This window comes from Mastigoproctus giganteus, chromosome 4 (genome assembly GCF_048544385.1).
Source record: "Mastigoproctus giganteus isolate SK-2022 chromosome 4, ASM4854438v1, whole genome shotgun sequence".
NCBI lineage: Eukaryota > Metazoa > Arthropoda > Arachnida > Uropygi > Thelyphonidae > Mastigoproctus > Mastigoproctus giganteus.
The window spans coordinates 243,647,269-243,666,285 of NC_143578.1; the positions used below are offsets into that span (position 1 = coordinate 243,647,269).

The following is a 19,017-nucleotide window of genomic DNA, read 5'->3' on the forward strand; positions in this document are numbered from 1 at the left end:
TTCAAGTTTTGGAAAGGCTTTGCAAGCGAGTCAACCGGGTTCGGCCTGAAATTGCTTCATTATGGATTTTGCATCATGACAATGCTCCTACGCATTCCACCATTGTAGTGAAAGTTTTTAACTTCGATCGTAACGTTGCAGCACCCTCCATATTGCCTGATTTGTCTCCTTGTGACTTCTTTTTATTTCCTCGATTTAAAAGGAGTCTTCAAAGAAGTGCATTTTCAGTCAGTTTCTGAAATTCAGAGTAATGTAACATGGTTATTAAAACAGATACCATAAAGTGAGTACTAGAAATGTTACCAATGGATCTTACACTGGAATGCGTGTGTGCAGTCTGAAGAGGACTACTTTGAAGGCGATGGCCTCACATCTGTATAATTTTCAAAATAAAATTTTCAAATGAATTATTCTCGAAACTTTATTGTCACACCTTATATGTGTATGTTTGGAAAACTAGTAATCAGTTTATCATTTATTTGTGTCTTTATTAATTCTGCCACATTGAAATTGCTTCATTGTGGATTTTGCATCATGACAATGCTCCTACGCATTCCACCATTGTAGTGAAAGTTTTTAACTTCGATCGCGTGATTACAGGGAATGAAACTGGGACACACATGTTTTGTCCTTGTATAGTGCCGAAAACAATAGGAATTTATCAATGAAGTCTATTTCTAAGTCGGACTAGTAGGGTGTTGACTAATGCTGTGGCTTTGGATTGAATTTCTTCTTTTGACATAGATTTATCTATTTATTTGAAAACTGAAGGTAGCATTTAGTGTACTGTATGCAGCACGTCATTTTATCATTTGTCTGACTAGTACATCTGCAGTACGTTAAAAATTCGAAATGTATCTTTTGCATTTAGTTTTGTTGGTACCAATTCCTCTGGTGTTTCACCAAACGGTTCCTTCCTTTTCCCCTTTTGGTCTTCATATTGTCTGTAATCAGAATTTGGAACAAATTCTTTTGCCATTTTTTTCAAAATCATCAAATTTGTCTTTGTCTCGAATAATGAAATTATGATGCTTTTCTGGATCAATCAAATAATCCAGAAGAGTATCGTATAATTCCACAATTACACATAACTCAATTCCAGGTTCTTCAATTGCTTTATGCACTATGTTTTTTAGAAGAGCTTCCCAAATGATAGTCATTAATGCTATTTCTAACCTGTTCAGTTTATTTATCAAAGCTTTTGCTTCATGAACCACCACCAGTTTTTGCTCTTCACATTCTGAGATATTAACGAGTTCTGCACGAATTTTACCATAATTTTTTTTTCAATGATCTCGCAGCATCATAACGTAATGACCATCTTGTGTCTAATAGATTTTTGACTGAGATTGTATTCTCCATCGTACTCAATTTAGACCATCTTTGTGGTGAGGCTGCAAAAAGTGTGTAGAACGACTGTATAATGCTGAAAAAAATTAAAGGCAGCCAAACAGCTTTCTGTGGATGTGGTCCTACCAAATTAAGACTGTGTGAAGTACATGGAACCTATACTGCTAGTTGTTGACTTCCTTGAATCTGGCTTGGACTCCAGAATACATCTCACTCATATTAGCAGCGTTGTCATATGACTGAGATCTGTAATTTGCTACATCTATTCCATGTTTATCAAGAACAGATACTACTGTGTCAGAAAGATATTTTGCATCATGCTTTTCAATGGAAACAAACGTCAAGAAATGCTCATATACTTCGCCATCTTTTGATACATAACGAATAATGACCGACAATTGATCTGTGTGACTTGTATTAGGCGTTGAATCTATGCTGATGCCGTAATATTTGGCTTCTTTAATTTCAGATGTGATGCGTGCCAACACTTTTGACCCTAATAAATTGACAAATTCTTCATATGTAGTCAAAGACAGGTACAAAACATTTCCACTTCCTGGATTTCCATATGCTCTTTTATAAAAGGTTCAAACTCAGATAGAAGATTAATACAGCTGAGGAAGTTGCCATTGTTAGTATTATTATGTTGCTCATTATCACCATGAAAAGCTATACCTCCTTCTGCCAAAAATTTTACCACTGCACCTACTCTTCTTAAAACTTCAGTCCAGTATTTGATTGCTTATTCCTTCTCGATTTGCAATTTTGTGTCAATCCAGGCAAACTTTTGGAACTGCAACATATTAGATATAGAAGTGAAATGCTCTTTTGATTTTTCATGTGTTGTGATTCTTGCATGTTCATTTTTCCAGTCGTTGAATCCAGTTTGAAATTGATTACGCATCTAAGTCAGTCTTTAAATAACATACACAGATAACAATACACTTTTCCAGTAGATTCTGAGAATTCTTTTCTTGCATATCTTTTTCGCCAAAATTTTTAGACTTTGATTTCAATTTGCACTTTAAATTCTGAGACGGCACATTTTGGAAAACATGATTAATGAGGTCAGCGTTTATTTTCCATTTAGCTGGATCAGTACTGAAATCTGATAGTGAAACAGTAACAGATGTTTTTTGAGTACTTGTCAGTCACAGGCTCTGATTCATCCTTATTTGCAATTACATCACTTGTCTACAGAATCTACCTGGTCTGATTCTAATTCTATATTAACTTGACCATTATTTGTTCCTTCATCGGTAGGTCTAGAGGTAGGCCTATGAATGCCATCATTGAAATCTTCAGATTGAGAAAGAGTAAGCTTATTGCAGGAGTGGTTTGGAACATTTATATATTTCTGCATTGAATTTTTCATTTTTTTTACCCAAAGCTTTTTCTTTCGTTTTTCCAGATTCCTGTTTCGCATATATCCATCAGACATTTTAAATCACGTCAAACACAGTTAACACAATAAATTATCCTGGGATTAGAAGCTGAAAAATTTAAAATACAGCTCACCAGTCTTCTTTTAAAATTCCCACTATTTTCTTAAAATGTCACACCACAAACTTATTCCACTATTTACTACCACTCTCTGGCCGACCGGGCTAGCCGAGTGGGTAAAGTACCTGCCCGGCAACCCAAAGGTCGCGGGTTTGATTCCCGCCTCGGGCTTGGATCAAAGTACTGCAAAAACCTTGGGAGGTGCAATATGGCCACAGAAGCCGATGCGCCAACAACTACCAAATCAAAAAAAAAAAAAAAACTACCACTCTCTTTACATATAACTCACGTACATATTTGGGGGGATACAACTGTTTTTAACAGGAGAATGCACTTTTAACTCTCTACGAAACATGTCAGTTTAACAAGATAAGCATAAGACAACAGTCATACACGTTTATACACATTCATATGTGCATATGCTGCTGCGCTGATCGACTGCCCATACTTGCATTACATCAAAAGATGTAATTAACAGTCAGTGTGTCAGTACAGTATAATTTACTATAAGAAATATTTTATTCCTTTTTTCCCACTTTTCAGAATGAAAAGTGCCTAGGGCCTACAAACGTTAAAATCTGGCCCTGATTGGTAGTGACAAGATTTGTTTCAGTATGCCTATTCCTGACACACAAGGCCTTTTTGCTAATGATAATATGTTATTCACCTTTCTTAGAGGTGTATTTGATACATTCTGTTACATATATAAATGATTGTGGAAGGCATTTAAGTTTTCCTTGGTTAATGCTAGCCTACTAGAATATCATCTACATGTCAGAATCTTAGTTTTTTTTTGTTCTGGGGCGGGGGGGGGGGATTGTTAGTGCAGGAAATAATAGCCATGTTTTGTATTGTTATGCAGTATCACCTTCATTGGCAAAAGGGAAGAGATAAAATAGGTTGGGGTAATCCTGTGCCAATACCTAACTAACTAATACTAAAAGCCAACATTGCTGCTTATTAATTTTTGGGTCTTTTGGGCTTGTTTTGTAGTTTCTTTTATGTGTTATGCTAGATTTGTCTTTGATTTCCAGTCTCCGAAAACATATCGGATGATTCTGCTCAGGTAGCTGACAAACTGAATGAGTATTTTGCAGCTACATTCACACATGAAGAATTCTGTAGGGAAGTGGAGGCCAGAAGCTTGTCAAACTCTCACAGGCAGTTAAATGATTTTGTAATAACTGAGAGCAGGGTGGAAAAGAAATTGCTGAAGTTAAACATAAGGAAGGGATCTATCCAGTTATATTACAGGAGGCAGCAAAGGATATAAGCAGGCCCTTAGCCAATATTATGAGGGCATCCATGGACTCGGGGGAGGTCCCCACAGACTGGAGATGTGAAAATGTATCCCCAGTTCACAAAGGGTGATCAAAAAGTGACATGAGTAATTACAGACCTGTTAGTTTAACTTCTATTCTGGGGAAAATAATGGAGACACTGGTTAAAGAACCACTGCAGGATCATCTAGACAGGACTGCAGTTATAGTTCAGACACAGCATGGGTTTGTTAAGGGAAAGTCTTGTCTAACCAATTTGATTGGATACTATGATGTGGTCACAAAGGAACTGGATGCAAAAAATAATTTTGATATCATATACTTGGATTTCAGGAAAGCTTTTGATACTGTTGCACATGGAAGACTACTATACAAGTTAGAGCAGTATGGTGTTAAGGGCAAGTTGCTACAATGGATAAAAGGATGGTTGAATGGGAGAAGACAGAGAGTGGTATTCAATGGACACTGCTCTTCATGTTCTCCAGGGGTCCATGTTTGGCCCATTGTTGTTTTCTGTATTTATCAATGATATTGATGAAGGTATATCATCCTTAATGGTCAAGTTTGCACCAGATACAAAGGTTGGTAGGGTTAAGGACAATATGCAACTGCAACAGGATCTAGAAATGCAAAGGATCTGGGGTAATTGTGCAGGCAGATATGAAGTTTTCTGAACAGCGCAGACGGTCTGCAAGAGTAGCTCATGGTGTCTTGCAATGATATACAGGAATTTTTCTAGCAGGGATAAGGAGGTGATTATCCCCTTGTACAGTAAACCCCCGCTATTCGCGGTATCTGTATTCACGGTTTCGCGTATTCGCGATCGCCGATTTAATATAAAATGAAACCTAAAAAAATGTGAATTTTAAAATGCCGTGAATATTTTCCGCCATAAAAAACATGGGCGTGGCTAAAATTATCTTTCCCGGTCAAAACGGCGCTCAGTGGGTGGGTGAGAAGGGTGAAAAAATCTGGAGCGTGGATGTTTCTCGCTAATCCTTGTTCAGTATGTGTTAGTCATGGAAGGTTTCGTCGTTTGATTTTAATTTATATGTTTATAAATTGAATAAATTTATCAATTTATAAATTGATATGCTTACAAAAATGATAACTCTACCGTTTTGCAGTGTAAAACAGACTTTTTCGAGTGCGTTAACGGAAGAAAGTGACTTTATTGTGGTCAAGTTCTTTCTAACCCCTACAAAAATATGGCTACGAATAAAAAGAGAAATGTGAAAATATCAAAGAAGGTGATGACACTAGCGAATAAAATTGAGTTATTAGACGAAATTTCTAATGGTGAAAGTGTCTCCTCAGTGGCAAAACATTATAAAATCAATGAGTCAACAGTACGATCAATCAAGAAATTGGAAGAAAAAATCTGCCGTAGTGTCCGTGAAACCGCGCTAATTGCTTCAAAAATTTGCTCTGTAACTCGTGATGTTAAATTAAAAAAATGGAAAAGCTTTAAATCTGTTGATAAAAGACCGAATTCAAAATAAAATTCCGTTAAGTTCACTCATCATTCGTGAAAAGGCAAAACTTCTTTATCAACACTTTAGCGAAACTGGTGATAGCACTGGCGGGATGTTTCTTTTTTTTGCTAGCAAAGGCGCTGATTTGAAAGATTTGTTTGAAATTTCTAATAAATATTACATTTAATATTAAATTGTTTCTTATTTTCATTTCGATGCCATATGCTTGCATTTCACTATGTACTGTCATGTACAGTCATATTATGAAGGTACATATAATATATACATAGACAAAATTTTAGACTAGTTTTTCTTATATATTTCATACTTTGGAACGGAACCCCTTTATTACTGTGGGAGCCATAACTCAGTATTCGCGTTTTCGGTATTCGCGACATTTCTCAGGAATGTAACCCCCGCGAATAGCGAGGGTTTACTGTATAAGGCAATGGTCGGGCCACACCTTGAGTACTGCATACAGGTCTGGAGGCTCATTTTAGGAAAGATGTTGCTACTAGAATGAGTACAGAGAAGGGCAAAGAGATTAGGGAGTGGAACAAAGGGTTGCTGCTATCAAGATAGGCATAAGTTCTGCATTTGCAGCGTTTGAAGACTAGGCACCTGCGAGGTGATCTGATTGAGGTGTATAAGGCCTTGAATTGTTTGAGCAAGCTCAATGTGATGGGATTTTTCCTCTTGCTCAGATTCTGCACTTGAGGGGGCATAAATTCAAATTTAGAAAGGCAGTTATAGAATAAATGTGCGGAAATTTGCCTTTAGCCAGCGGGTGGTTGATTGCTGGAACAAACATCAGTCTGTCGTGGAAGTTGACAGCTTAAATAAATTGAAGGCTGAACTAGACACTTCTAGAGTGAATGATTGGTTGAAATGGGAAGGGGTTTTTTTTTTTTTTTTTTTTGGCTGATGCTATATAAGCTTGCTTTCTTGCATCATGTGCCTTTGCTAATGCTAAAATGTGTCTAGTAAAACTAGATATACTATATATCTGATTTCAAAGACTGGAATCATCCTGCCACTGTCTACATTCCACCTTTTCTTTTCATCTCCTCTATATCTTAGCTCATCCTCTTCCTTGCTGATGGAACCAAGACCTAGATGAGAGATTGAGAGACAGATTTTCAGTAATGCCATTTTGTATTGTGTATTCTCAGCACTTGTGGAAGATTTTCTGTGTATATCATACTAGAAAAATTGGTAACAGATTGTTACCAACCTTGTAATTGTAAAAACTCCGATATTTTTATGTTTTGTCTTGATTGTAATAGCCTTCTTTACTGTTGTATCAGTATTCTCACTGAACACATAAACTTTTTCTGTGTCTAACAAAATTTGTTAAACACAGAAAGCAAATGATCAGAGAACTCTGTTGTGATTTTGTTGTGTACATACTTGACCTACTTATTTTTGTGTATATCATTGTTGACGAATGTTCTTAAGATTTGTTATATCCCATATAATTTTTCTGTTTCTGTGGTACTTGGTTTCAGCATACTTGCCATTAACTAAAATAAGCTAACAGCACAATCCTACTTAGTTGACGGTGAAATTTTAGTTATCCTGTTTCAGTTAACAAGAATTGAAAATGCACGAAAATAATAATGGAGAAGATGGGAAAAAAAAGAGTTATGAAAGGAACATAGTATAATGGGGATAAGTGGGTAAACTGTAAAATTTTAAGTTTAGCCTGCAAAGAGCTATTTAAATTGATACATGAGAATTATCAAAAGGACAAGGAAATGGTAAACTTGATATTTCTTAAATAAGCACTGCTTGGACTGAAAAAATAATTGCAGAATTATTGCAGTCTTTCAAATACCTGAAGGTGTATTCAATTCTAAATTGACAAATGAAAAGAATTGCAGCCCACTTAACATGGGAATTAATGCTTTTTTCTCTTCACAGTTGAATTTCTAAAAAAAATTAGAGAAGCAGTAAACTCTTAAATAAGGATATTTTGTTTAAAATTTACAGAGAGGCAGTAGTGGCCATCCATTATTTGAAAGAAACTACAGATTTAAAAGGGATTATAGGAAAGATATGTATAAACTGTATGGTGTACTATGGCCATAGATGTTGATGTGCCAGATAAATCCCAAATCAACCAACCATAAACTGTATGGTAAATTCTTGTTATAACACTCCCACTTATGTATATACATTTATACGGTAAAGATACAAGGAGCAGCACAACAGTAATGCCTACTATTTTTTTTCTCAGAAAATTTAATTCCTACAACTATGCCTTTTACATCAGTTAATCCTCAATCGTTAATAAGCACACTGTTATTTTTCCACCATCTCTCAGTCAGATGCTGTATTCCAGTAATGTAAAAGTCCTTACTCTTGCTCCGGAGGGCTTTGCAAACATTATGCTTGAGCTAGTCATCGTCTGCAAAATGGGTTCCGTGGAGTGCATCCTTCAGTGGACCAAAGAGGTGACAGTCGGAAGATGTAAGATCTGGGCTATGAGAAGGGTGAGGAAGAACAGTGCACCCCATTGTGCACAGACTGGTGTGGGGTCATGTGTTGTCATGCAGAAGAACATTAAGGTTTTTTGTCCAGTCGAACTCTATAGATGCAGACTTTCAACTTTTTCAACATTTCCACATATCGATCTGAGTTGATTGTGATGCCATGCTCCAAGAAGTCCACAAGCAAGACCCCATCTTTGTTCCAAAACACTGTCGCCATGGCTTTACCGACAGAAGGCTGACTTTTGAACTTCTTCTTGCGTGGTGAATTTTGATAGTGCTACTCCATTGACTGTCTCTTCGTTTCAGGGTCATAATGGTGGATCCAGGTTTCGTCACCTGTCAAGTTGTCTGTCCAACTGTGACTATGCATGAGAGAAAAACCCCTCCTTCACTCTCATAGCACTGGAGAAGTTCCATACAGATGACTTTCCGGGCTTCTTTGTTCTCCTGTGTCAGCATTTTCAGAGCCCACCAGGTGCAAACCTTGTTGTAGCTAGTTCCTTTATGATGGTTATCACAGGTTTCCCTATAACTACTGCATCTCACAGTTCACGTGTTGTAATGTGGTGGTCCTCTGATCAGTGCTTCGATCCGGTTCTTCTCTGTTATCACTGACATTACTGGACAGCCACTTCGGGGCTTGTCAACAATCTCGCCATCCCCACTCTTAAAGTGTCTTACCCAACATCTAACTGTACTACACATCTACACCATAAATATTTTTGAGATGCATATGGATTTTGATAGCCATCACTTCCTTGGTAACAAATTCACTCACTAATCTTTGCTTGATATATATATATCTGTAACATGCACTCACGAGACCGACCACAGTGTCACTCAGTATGGTGAAACTAGAGACCTCTAGTGACCACTCAATGACATGCAAAATGATCTATGGCACTACATTTGAAAGAGGTGCCTCCGTGGGCAGGAGCGGCAGTCCGTAGCACATGCTTCTTCTTGATTAAACCGGGGTTCGAAGCCCAGGACCACCAAATACGGTGGATGCAGAAAGGTCAGGGAATGACCACCGCATATCCTCGGAGCAATATGGCCTTAGTTGCTAATGCTCTAAAAACCAAATAACAACAACATTTGAAAGAAAAATAATTAGGAGGCATTGCTTTCATACTGGTCCTTGTATGTTTAATTTAATTCAAGATATATTTATTCTAATTTAATAAAATGTTTTTAACAGCCTACAAAGAAAGGTTGATTGAAAGTGCCAGAAAAAAAAAAAACAGGAAGCACAGGTTTTCATCTTGCACATAAACCATTGCTTCATAAACACTACAAAAAAAAATGGTTAAAAGATCATTATTGATAAATATGAAAAAGGGAGGGGGAAGGGGATCCTGCTTATAGTATTCTTTGGGGCAAGTCTCTTCAAAAGTGCTATAATAGGAAGTTACTATATTAGTATACACTGTAGGATGCAAATTAGGATCATCATCATTATCAGCCATTTTCAATCCACTGGCCATCCATTTACTACCCAAAAACTCATGAATTTCATCTATCCATCTCCGCCTTTGTCTTCCAGGTTTTCTTCTAGCTCCTCTTGGGTACCATTCCGTTATTTTCGTAGTCCATCTGTCATCATGTCTTCGAGCTATGTGTCCTGCCCAAGATCATTTTAGTTGTTTAGTTTTGATAAGAATGTCCTTTACTTGAGTTTGCTGCTTAATCCATGTGTTTCTCTTCTTATTAGTTAGTTAGTTATTTGTTTTTAACAGCTATTTATTTAGTTTTTAGGAGCATTAGCAACTAAGGCCATATTGCTCCGGGATATGCGGTGGTCATTCCTTGACCTTTCCGCATCCTCCGTATTTGGTGGTGACGGGCTCGAACCCCGGTCTAATCAAGAAGCGTGTGCTACGCACTGCTGCTCCTTCCCACCTGGCTACGGAGGCGCCTCTCTTCTTATCTAACAGTCTGATTCCCAATATAATTCGTTCCATTCTTTGCTGTGTGGTTCTCAGCTTCTCTTCCATTCTTTTGGTGAATGCCCAAGTTTCACTTCCATAAGTCATGGTGGGGAGTATACATTAATTCATTATTTTACGTTTCAGACAAACTGGGATATTGCTCTTCAGTATGTGACTATATTTCCTGAATGCTATCCATCCAAAATTTATTCTTCTCTTGACTTCTAGCCATTTATCATTATTACAGCTAATAACTTGTCCCAGATAAGTATATGACTCCACCTTTTCAATTACTGCTCCTTCAATCATTATTTCCCTTTCTGTGGCATACTTGTTCATCATTACTTTTGTTTTAGCCATATTCATCTTTAGTCCAAAATCCTTATTAACTGTGCATAACTGATTAAGATTTTCCTCTAATTCTTTGGGATCGTGGCTTATAACCACAATGTCATCTGCAAATCGTAAATGGTTTAGGTACTCTCCGTTCACATTGACTCCTTTCTGTGACCAGTCTAATCTTCTGAAAGTTTCCTCAAGGGCAGCAGTAAACAGCTTCAGAGATATTGTGTCTCCTTGTCGAACTCCTTTCTCGATTTTAAATTTCCTACTGTTTTTGTCTAGTCTAATAAAGGAGGTAGCACTCTCATATATTTTCTTCAAAATCATAATATATGGGGTATCTATGCCTTGTCTTTCCTGTGCCCGAAACATTGCCTTATGCTGTATGGAGTCAAATGCCTTTTCATAATCCACAAATGCCAGGCATAATGATGTTTTATATTCATTTGCTTTCTCCATTAGCTGTGATATTACGTGAAGGTGATCCATAGTTGAGAATCCTGTCCTAAAGCCAGCTTGCTCTTTCGGTTGATTCTCATCAAGTATTCTTTCTAATCTGTTAGTAATGACCCTTGTGAACAACTTGTAGATGTGGGATAACAAGCTAATTGGTCTATAATTTCCAATTTCTGATTTATCTCCTTTCTTATGCAGCAAAACTATGATTGCATTATTCCACTGCTTAGGCGTCACACCTTTTCTAATCCACTTTGTGAAGAGCCTTGCCAGTTTTTGTGTTATATCTCGTCCTCCCAATTTTAACAACTCTACAGTAACTTCATCTTCCCCGGGGCTTTCCGATTCTTCATTTTCTTCAATGCATGTTCTACCTCATCAGGAAGAATATTGGGTATGTTGTATGTGTTGCTACTTTGCAATCCATCTTCCCCACTGCTGGTATCATTCCCTCGCTCCTTGTATAAATCTCTATAGTAGTCTTCTGCTATTTGAATTATGCCTTCTCTGCTGTTTATAAGTACACCATCGCTATTCTTCAGTTTCAGTATCATTTGTCTTTCTATATTACTGCTCATGGCTGCTGATTTAAATCCTTTGTTTTCCCTTAATGCTTGTTCCACTTTTCTTGTGTTAAATTTTCTTATGTCCTCTCCGAGTCTCTTTCTAATGGCTTTGCATAACTCAGTATACTCAATTTTCTCCCTGTCAGTGTTTTTCTTGCTCTTCATTTGTCGTCTTCGGTTCATCATGACAAGTGTTTCTTGATTATTTTTTTCTTCTTTGGATTTTTGTATTTTGAGCTTTGGAAAGCTCAAACTTGTTCTTAAGTTCCAGTACCTACTGCTTTTTCTCCTCCTCTGTTATCTCAAAGACCTTTGTATTATTTACTCGAGTCAGTTTTTTTCCTTTCCTTTCCTACATCTATATCAAGTGTACATCTTACCATTCTGTGATCACTTCCAACATTTACCTTATTCAGGACGGTAACATCATTCACAATATATCTTCTGTTAGTGAGGATGAAGTCGATTTCATTAGTTGTTAATCCATTTGGACTCTTCTATGTACACTTTCTGTTCACCCTTTTCTTGAAAAAAACTGTTCATTACTGATAGTCCTTGAGATTCTGCAAATTCCACAAGTCTTTCACCTCTTTTATTTCTTTCACCAATTCCAAAATTTCCTATAATTCCTCTTTCTGCGCTGTTTTGCCTGTTTCCAACCTTAGCATTGAAGTCCCCCATAATAATAGTGTAGTGGGTTTTCTGCTCATCTAGAAGACTCTCAATTTCAATGTACATTTCTTCAACCTCTTCATCATCATGGCTCGATGTTGGTGCATAAATCATTATAATCTTTAGCTTGTACCTCTTAGAAATCTTGAATATTAGTCTTGACACCCTTGGTGATGTACTTTTGAATTCCAAAATGCTGTTTTTAAAATCTTGGACCGGAAACCCAACTCCACCTTCTATACAACCATATCTTTTTTTTGTTTTTATCATACTCTTCCCACTCTCAGAAGGTAGGTACTTATCCAGTTGACCCTTAAACTTTACCAGACTGTCAACCTTAACCATCCTTGATATTTATTTCATAGATCAACAGTACACTGAAAAACAACTTCCTGATGTTAGTTTTTCTCAGTAGTTTAAATAGTTTATATTTATGTAACCTGGTTTTTGTGTCCTATCTCAGTGTGAAAATTCCAGTGTTATTCAGTTTTCTTGTTTCCAAGTTCTGACATCTTTGTAATCTCTTCATATGGATACTTTGCTATTCACCAGTTAGTGAACTTATCCTGCGAACTTTTTTTTAGAGGCTTTTGCATTTGAAACTTGTGCCTATGTAATGATCTTTACTTTATCATGTTTGCTGCTACATATATTTTCAAGGGTCCTTTCTATATACCTTTAGTATAACTTATATTTTGATCTGATATCATTCTTCAGTAAGTATTTTTAGGAATCATGTGTCTTTTTCCAAACAAAAGTGTTGCATATTTGCATCACTAGCACAGAGAATGAACTTTTCTGAATGCATGTTCAGTAACATGCATTCAGCAATGTCAACAATTAGTTATAGTTTTGGTTTTCCACTCCATTTGATAAAGGCCTGGACTCAAATCCCAACAGGATGGTTTGTTTTGTGGATTTTTTTTTTTTTTTTTTACACCATGGCTGAATTATGCAGGGCAAAAACCATGCAACCCTTGGCCATCAGCATGTATATGCATGGTTTTTATCCTACGGAAACTCAGATTTTTCATTTGGCAAAATAGGCAAAGAGATCATAGAATATATACAAATTTACAGGTGCAATACATGGATGCATTAGTTGATTTAGAAAAAAAAAAACAACCACACAAAACATTTTGAAAATCACAAGTTTTTGCAAGAAAAGATTTCTACTTTATATCAATTATATTACGCAGTATATTCAAAAAGTTCCCAGAATTGCATGCCAGTATTTAAATGGTTTGCGGCTATGGCTAGAAAGTTTCGTGGCTCGTCAACACTGACCTTGGTATGCATGCATTCCAAGTGGGGACTGGCTCAACCACTTCACTTGTGTATTGCAGCTCATTGATTGCGGAAAGTTGCAGTTTGAACAGTTCACTAACTCAGTTTCTTTAAATTTAGGAAAAGTGCTAAGGATGCTGCAAGTATTAGAGAAAGTTTATGGAGATGATGCTTTGAACAAAACAGCAGTTGACGAATGGTTTAATTTTTTTTAAAAAGGACAGGAAATACTGGAAGATAAACCCTGCAGTTGGATATCCTTTGACATTGCGAAACAACGGAAATGTCACGAAAGTGAAGGAATTCGTGCGAAATGATAAGTGAATGGTTGTTATTGAGACTGCTGATGAAGTTGGACTGTCTATAAGGTTCGACAGTACACACAATCCTGCTGCAAGATTTAGGGATGTATTAGTATTAGTAATGGCCGCATGGTGCAAGAAAGCCTATGGCTTATGCTGCACCAGCCAAAAAAAAATGAATAAAACAATGATAAAAAAAATAAATAATAATAATTAATAAAAGAAAAGAAAATTAAACCTATCATCTTATGCGCTTCTCTCACCCGAAGGTATTATCAGATGACCTTTCAATTTCCCCAAACTGTGAGCCTCTACCACCCATGTAGGCAACTTATTCCAGTAATTTATAACTGGCTGGCTAAAATAAAACTTCCTGCAGTCCAATCTAAACATTTCCCCCGTAACTTGAATTTATGTCCCCTAGTTCTAACATTATTTATAATCTTGAAAATTTCATCCTCATTCATTTTACTGATGCCTCTCAGAGCCTTAAACACCTCAATCAAATCTCCTCTAAGGTGTCTAGTTTCCAAACTCTGCAACCTGCATATTCCAAGTCTTTCTTCATAAGGACACCCTTTTGCCGATCTCACCAGACGAGTTACCCATCTCTGCACCCTTTCAAGAAGCTCGATGTCTTTCTTTAGGTGCAGTCTCCATACTTGAACACAGTATTCCAAGTGTGGTCTAACAAAAGCCTTATATAATGGAATTATCACGTCCCTATCTCTCTACTTGCAAAAGTTCGATAGATCATCGATAGGACACCATGGGCCTTCCTTGCAACCTGTTTACAATGCTCAGAGAATTTCATGTCCGACCGTATCATAACACCCAAGTCCCTTTCCTCCAGTACTGGGTTTAGTTGAACTCCACCAAGTGAATAAGTTATTTTCGGATTACTGTTTCCCAGGTGTAATTCCTTACACTTTGTTGGATTAAAGCATAGCTGCCAATTTTCTGACCATTCCTGAAATCTATCTAGGTCTCTCTGAAGAAGCTCGGCTTGACAGTGATCATTAACTACTGTACCAATTTTAACATCATTTGCAAATTTAGACATCACGCCCTCTATCCCTTCATCGATGTTGTTTATGAAAATTAAAAACAACAGTGGTCCTAATACTGATCCTTGGGGAATAGCCATTTATCACAACCCTCTGCCTCCTGCCCTGAAGCCATCCTTCTATCCATCTAAGGATTTTCCCAGAGATTCCAACCTGTTCCAGCTTATAAAGCAACCGCTCATGTGGGACTGAGTCAAAAGCTTTGCTGAAATCTAAATAAACAATGTCAGAATTATTCCCTAAATCCAGCTCGTGAGTGACCCTTTCAAAATAGCGAACCAGATTCTATCTAAATGATCCTGAATTCCACCCTTGATCTATCCCCTTTCCCTTACGTAAAGGTCCGATCTAGTTTGTCATGCTCTTCTTGGCATTTATATATGAAAAGAATTCCTTATCCCCCTTCTTTGCTCTGTTTCCAATTAAATTCTCATAAACTGCCTTTGCCTGTCGATCCTTTTCTGTGGCTCTATTACAGATCATCTTGTAGCTGTTATAGGCTTCAGTACTTTTTATTGCTCTGTAACCTTTCCATGCCACCTTTTTCTGCTCAAGTAATGTGGCAACTTCACTATTCATCCAACTTGGAACCCTCCTCGTGGAGTATTTTTTTTTTTTTTTTTTTTTTTTTTTTTTTTTTTTTTAATGGTAAATATGCATTCAAGGCATCTGTGATTAATGATTTAAAAGCACACCACAGTTGAATTGTATTCATTCTCTGTGCGATATCTACCCAGTTAATAGAGGCCATATAGCACCCTAAGGCATCGTAATTTCCTTTTCTGAAATTATATCCCATTCCTTTGCCTTTTACTACTGCTGCCTCTCTTTTCATCATCCACCGTAGAACTCAGTGATCACTTCCTGCTACTGGTTCCTCTACTATCAGCCTTGTTATGTCATCTGATTCATGGGTGATGATGATGTTTAAGATATTCCTTTCTCTAGTACTTTCCCTGACATGTAGATACAAATAACAGTCATCTAGTTGATTTTAAAAATTTTGTTCCTCTTGTCGAGTTTCCTTTCCATTTACTCCAATCAATTAGAGGCAAATTGAAATCACCCACAATAAGACATTGACACTTACTTGCCCATTCCATTTGCATGTAGAGGCTTTCGTCATAATCTTCACAATCACCTGGTCTGTAGATTACTCCTACTCGCATTATACCTTTGTTTCCAACTGTCTCACATCATGCAGATTCTATACTAGCATGTGAAACGTGTGAATCTGGCAAAGCTATCGTAGCATTACCCCACCACCCCTTCTATCTACCCTATCCTCCCTAAATACATTATACAAGCCATACTGAAACTCATCATCCCCAATTTCTGGGTGGCACCACGTCTCCGTAAGCCCTATTATGACCATGTTACTTGTTTTAACCAGCAGTTTGAATTTGCTCATTTTATTGACGACACTTCTAACATTACTATATAAACAATTAAGACTTACTGTTCTTGTAGATTTAACAACACTAACACAACCTTTGAAGTTTTTTAGGCTCCTTCCCTGCCATTAGCTACCCACTCACTTGAAACATTTCTGCCCCCAGAACATCTAGATAATATGTCCAGTCGGGGTAACAGATAACAACTCTTGAGGTATGTGCAAGAGTTACTTTGACCAATATTATCAGATAGACGCATGTCAGTATTACCTACATCCGCCCCCCCCCCCAACTAGCAGTTTTCCTGAACCTTTAAGGTATCCTCAATAATACTGGCAAAAACCTTTGCACCACCTTTAAGTGTATCCCGTCTCTACAAAACAAATTCCTTCTACCTACAAGTGGCGCCTCCGTAGCCAGATGGGAAGGAGCAGCAGTGCGTACCACACGCTTCTTGATTAGACCGGGGTTCGAGCCCATCACCACCAAATACGGAGGATGTGGAAAGGTCAGGAAATGACCACCGCATATTCCAGAGCAATATGGCCTTAGTTGCTAATGCTCCTAAAAACCAAAAAAACAACTACCTACAAGTGTGGGCCATGCTGATGGAAATTTCCTCCCTAAAGCCTTGCAGAGTCCTTCAAGCCTTGAGTTAATGCAGAAGGCTTTTAACATATAATCCCTCCTGTGTGTCATGTGTGCAAAGTGTGTGCATTGGTCATGACAATGCACCAAGTCACATGGTGAAGGCAGTTCCCATTTTCAGTTTAGGGAACTTCTGCTGATCCCTAAACTGAAAATGGAGCTTCGGGGGTTATTTTGCTACAGTGGATAACATCAAAGAAAATGCTGAAGTGACCCCACATGAGCCAAAAAAAAAAAAAAAAACCACAATTTTAAAGACTGTTTCAAAGCTTGGGTTTGTTTGTTTGGTTTTTTTTAGGAGCATTAGCAACTAAGGCCATATTGCTCCGGGGATATGCGGTGGTCATTCCCTGACCTTTCCGCATCCTCCGTATTTGGTGGTCATGGGCTTGAATCCCGGTCTAATCAAGAAGTGTGTGCTATGCACTGCTGCTCCTGCCCACCTGGCTATGGAGGCGCCTGGGACGATCAGTGGAGTAAGTGTGTGTGTGTGTGTGTGTGTGCGCGCCCGCAGAAGCAACTTACTTTGAAGGTTATTAGGTTAGTAAGCTTCACTCAGTAAATGGCAAATTCTGGGAACTTTCTGAATGTACCTTGTACTCAACTTCCACTTTGTATTTCACTGTAATCTGCAAAGCAATTTAAACAAAGCACTGGCTTCTCTGGACTCTTCTCTCAAACTAAAGACTTAAAATTCAATAAGCATAATCTTCAAAAAACTTTACCTTTTCTGTAGCTGAGTGGACCGGAGTTCAAGCCTGTGGCTGCTAAATATCACTAACGTTTGTATTGATAATTTACTGACCTGGTGGTTGTGCCAGAGTATAAACAAGGTTTTTTTTTTTTTTTTTTTTTTTTTTAACTAGATAAAATAACTTCAATATACATTTTGATTTTCACATTTTTCACCAACTTTCAAATACCTGATGCATCATCTTGCATCCTAATTTTTGAATGTATTATGCATATATTTGGGATACTATAATAGGTGGATGGCTTACAGATATGACAGTATAAATGCACTTGCTCAGTAATCAGTACTTTAATGGTAACAACTGGATGAAAAAGTTTTTTAGTTAATTTTTTCGTATAAGTTGTTAGGTATATAAGTAGCAACTTAAATTTTTTAATTTAATTTGTTACTTTATTAAACATTTTTGTTTTTATTTAATGCATTTTTATAATGTTTAACTGTTTAATTCAGTTCCTTTGCCACTGGGGAGATAGGTGGTGGTGTAACTGTCTCCCTTATCTTAATATGTGATTTTTAAAATGTGTGGCTGCAGGAGCTTTCCGAATAAGTGGATGCCAGATAGCTGGGCTTTTACTGTAATTATCTGCACCTTAAAACTATTCTAAGCTTGTGTGGTCAAGAAGTCTGTTTTATGCACTACAGTTAAAGTAATATGTTATCTTGTCATTTTCAGATGACACAGTCTGACAACACTGTGGTTCTAGTCCCCATTTGAACTCCAAGCAACTTCCAAGACCCGTATTATCAGATGCCATGGTGAATAATGGAGAAAATGAAGTAAAATTCCAAGACACTTTAGTTGTGATTGAAGATTTATAGTGTGGTGATTCTGTGGAGTGCATGAGGTTTTGTTTAATGCTTTTTGCACTTCATATGCTGGAAAATAGGATTACCTCATAGGAATTAGCAGTGCACTTTCTACAGGTGGTTGTTTGGAACATGAATTTTCCTTGAGTGTTTTTTTTTTTTTTTTTTTTTTTTTTTAATGATCTCACTGGTTTTTTTGAAACTGTAAATTACCAAGCTTTACATTCCCTTTCCAAGACAAGAGTCATTTCTTGAAATGAGCAAAGTCTGAAAATTTTTTTATTTTCAGATCTTGGAATGTAAAGTTAAATGCTACCCTTTGTATAGACACTATTGTGTACATCTGATTTGTCACTGTACAACAGATTTCTTTATATTTATCTGTAACAGTTCTTTATACATGTGTATGTATGTATATATGTGTGTGTATATATATATACACACACACACACACACACATATAAAGATATACATATATATGTCACATATGTATGCTTTTACACAAATGTACACATTGACAATGAGAGAGAGAATAAGGACGTGAGAGCAAATAATTGTAAATTCTATGCCTAGAAGTTGCCTCATTCTAACCAGTTAAATCACTGTAAATAGATGCAACTGAAGTGTTTTCTTCGTGCAGTGTGATAGCTAAGTACACTGCTAATTTTAAGCCTTAAATGTAAAATGT

General features: G+C 37.1%; 1 protein-coding gene across 1 annotated transcript in view; it reads left to right on the forward strand.

Moving 5' to 3' along the window:
• LOC150087580 (ubiquitin-conjugating enzyme E2 W) overlaps positions 1 to 18,450 on the forward strand; it is a 120,451-nt gene extending 102,001 nt beyond the window's left edge. Inside the window, exon 6 of the mRNA XM_090372145.1 lies at positions 18,196 to 18,450. Within this exon, the coding sequence (XP_090228271.1) occupies positions 18,196 to 18,209 (14 nt within the window). The 3' untranslated portion in view covers positions 18,210 to 18,450. The remainder of the gene's footprint in view (positions 1 to 18,195) is intronic.
• The last annotated feature ends 567 nt before the right edge of the window (positions 18,451 to 19,017 follow it).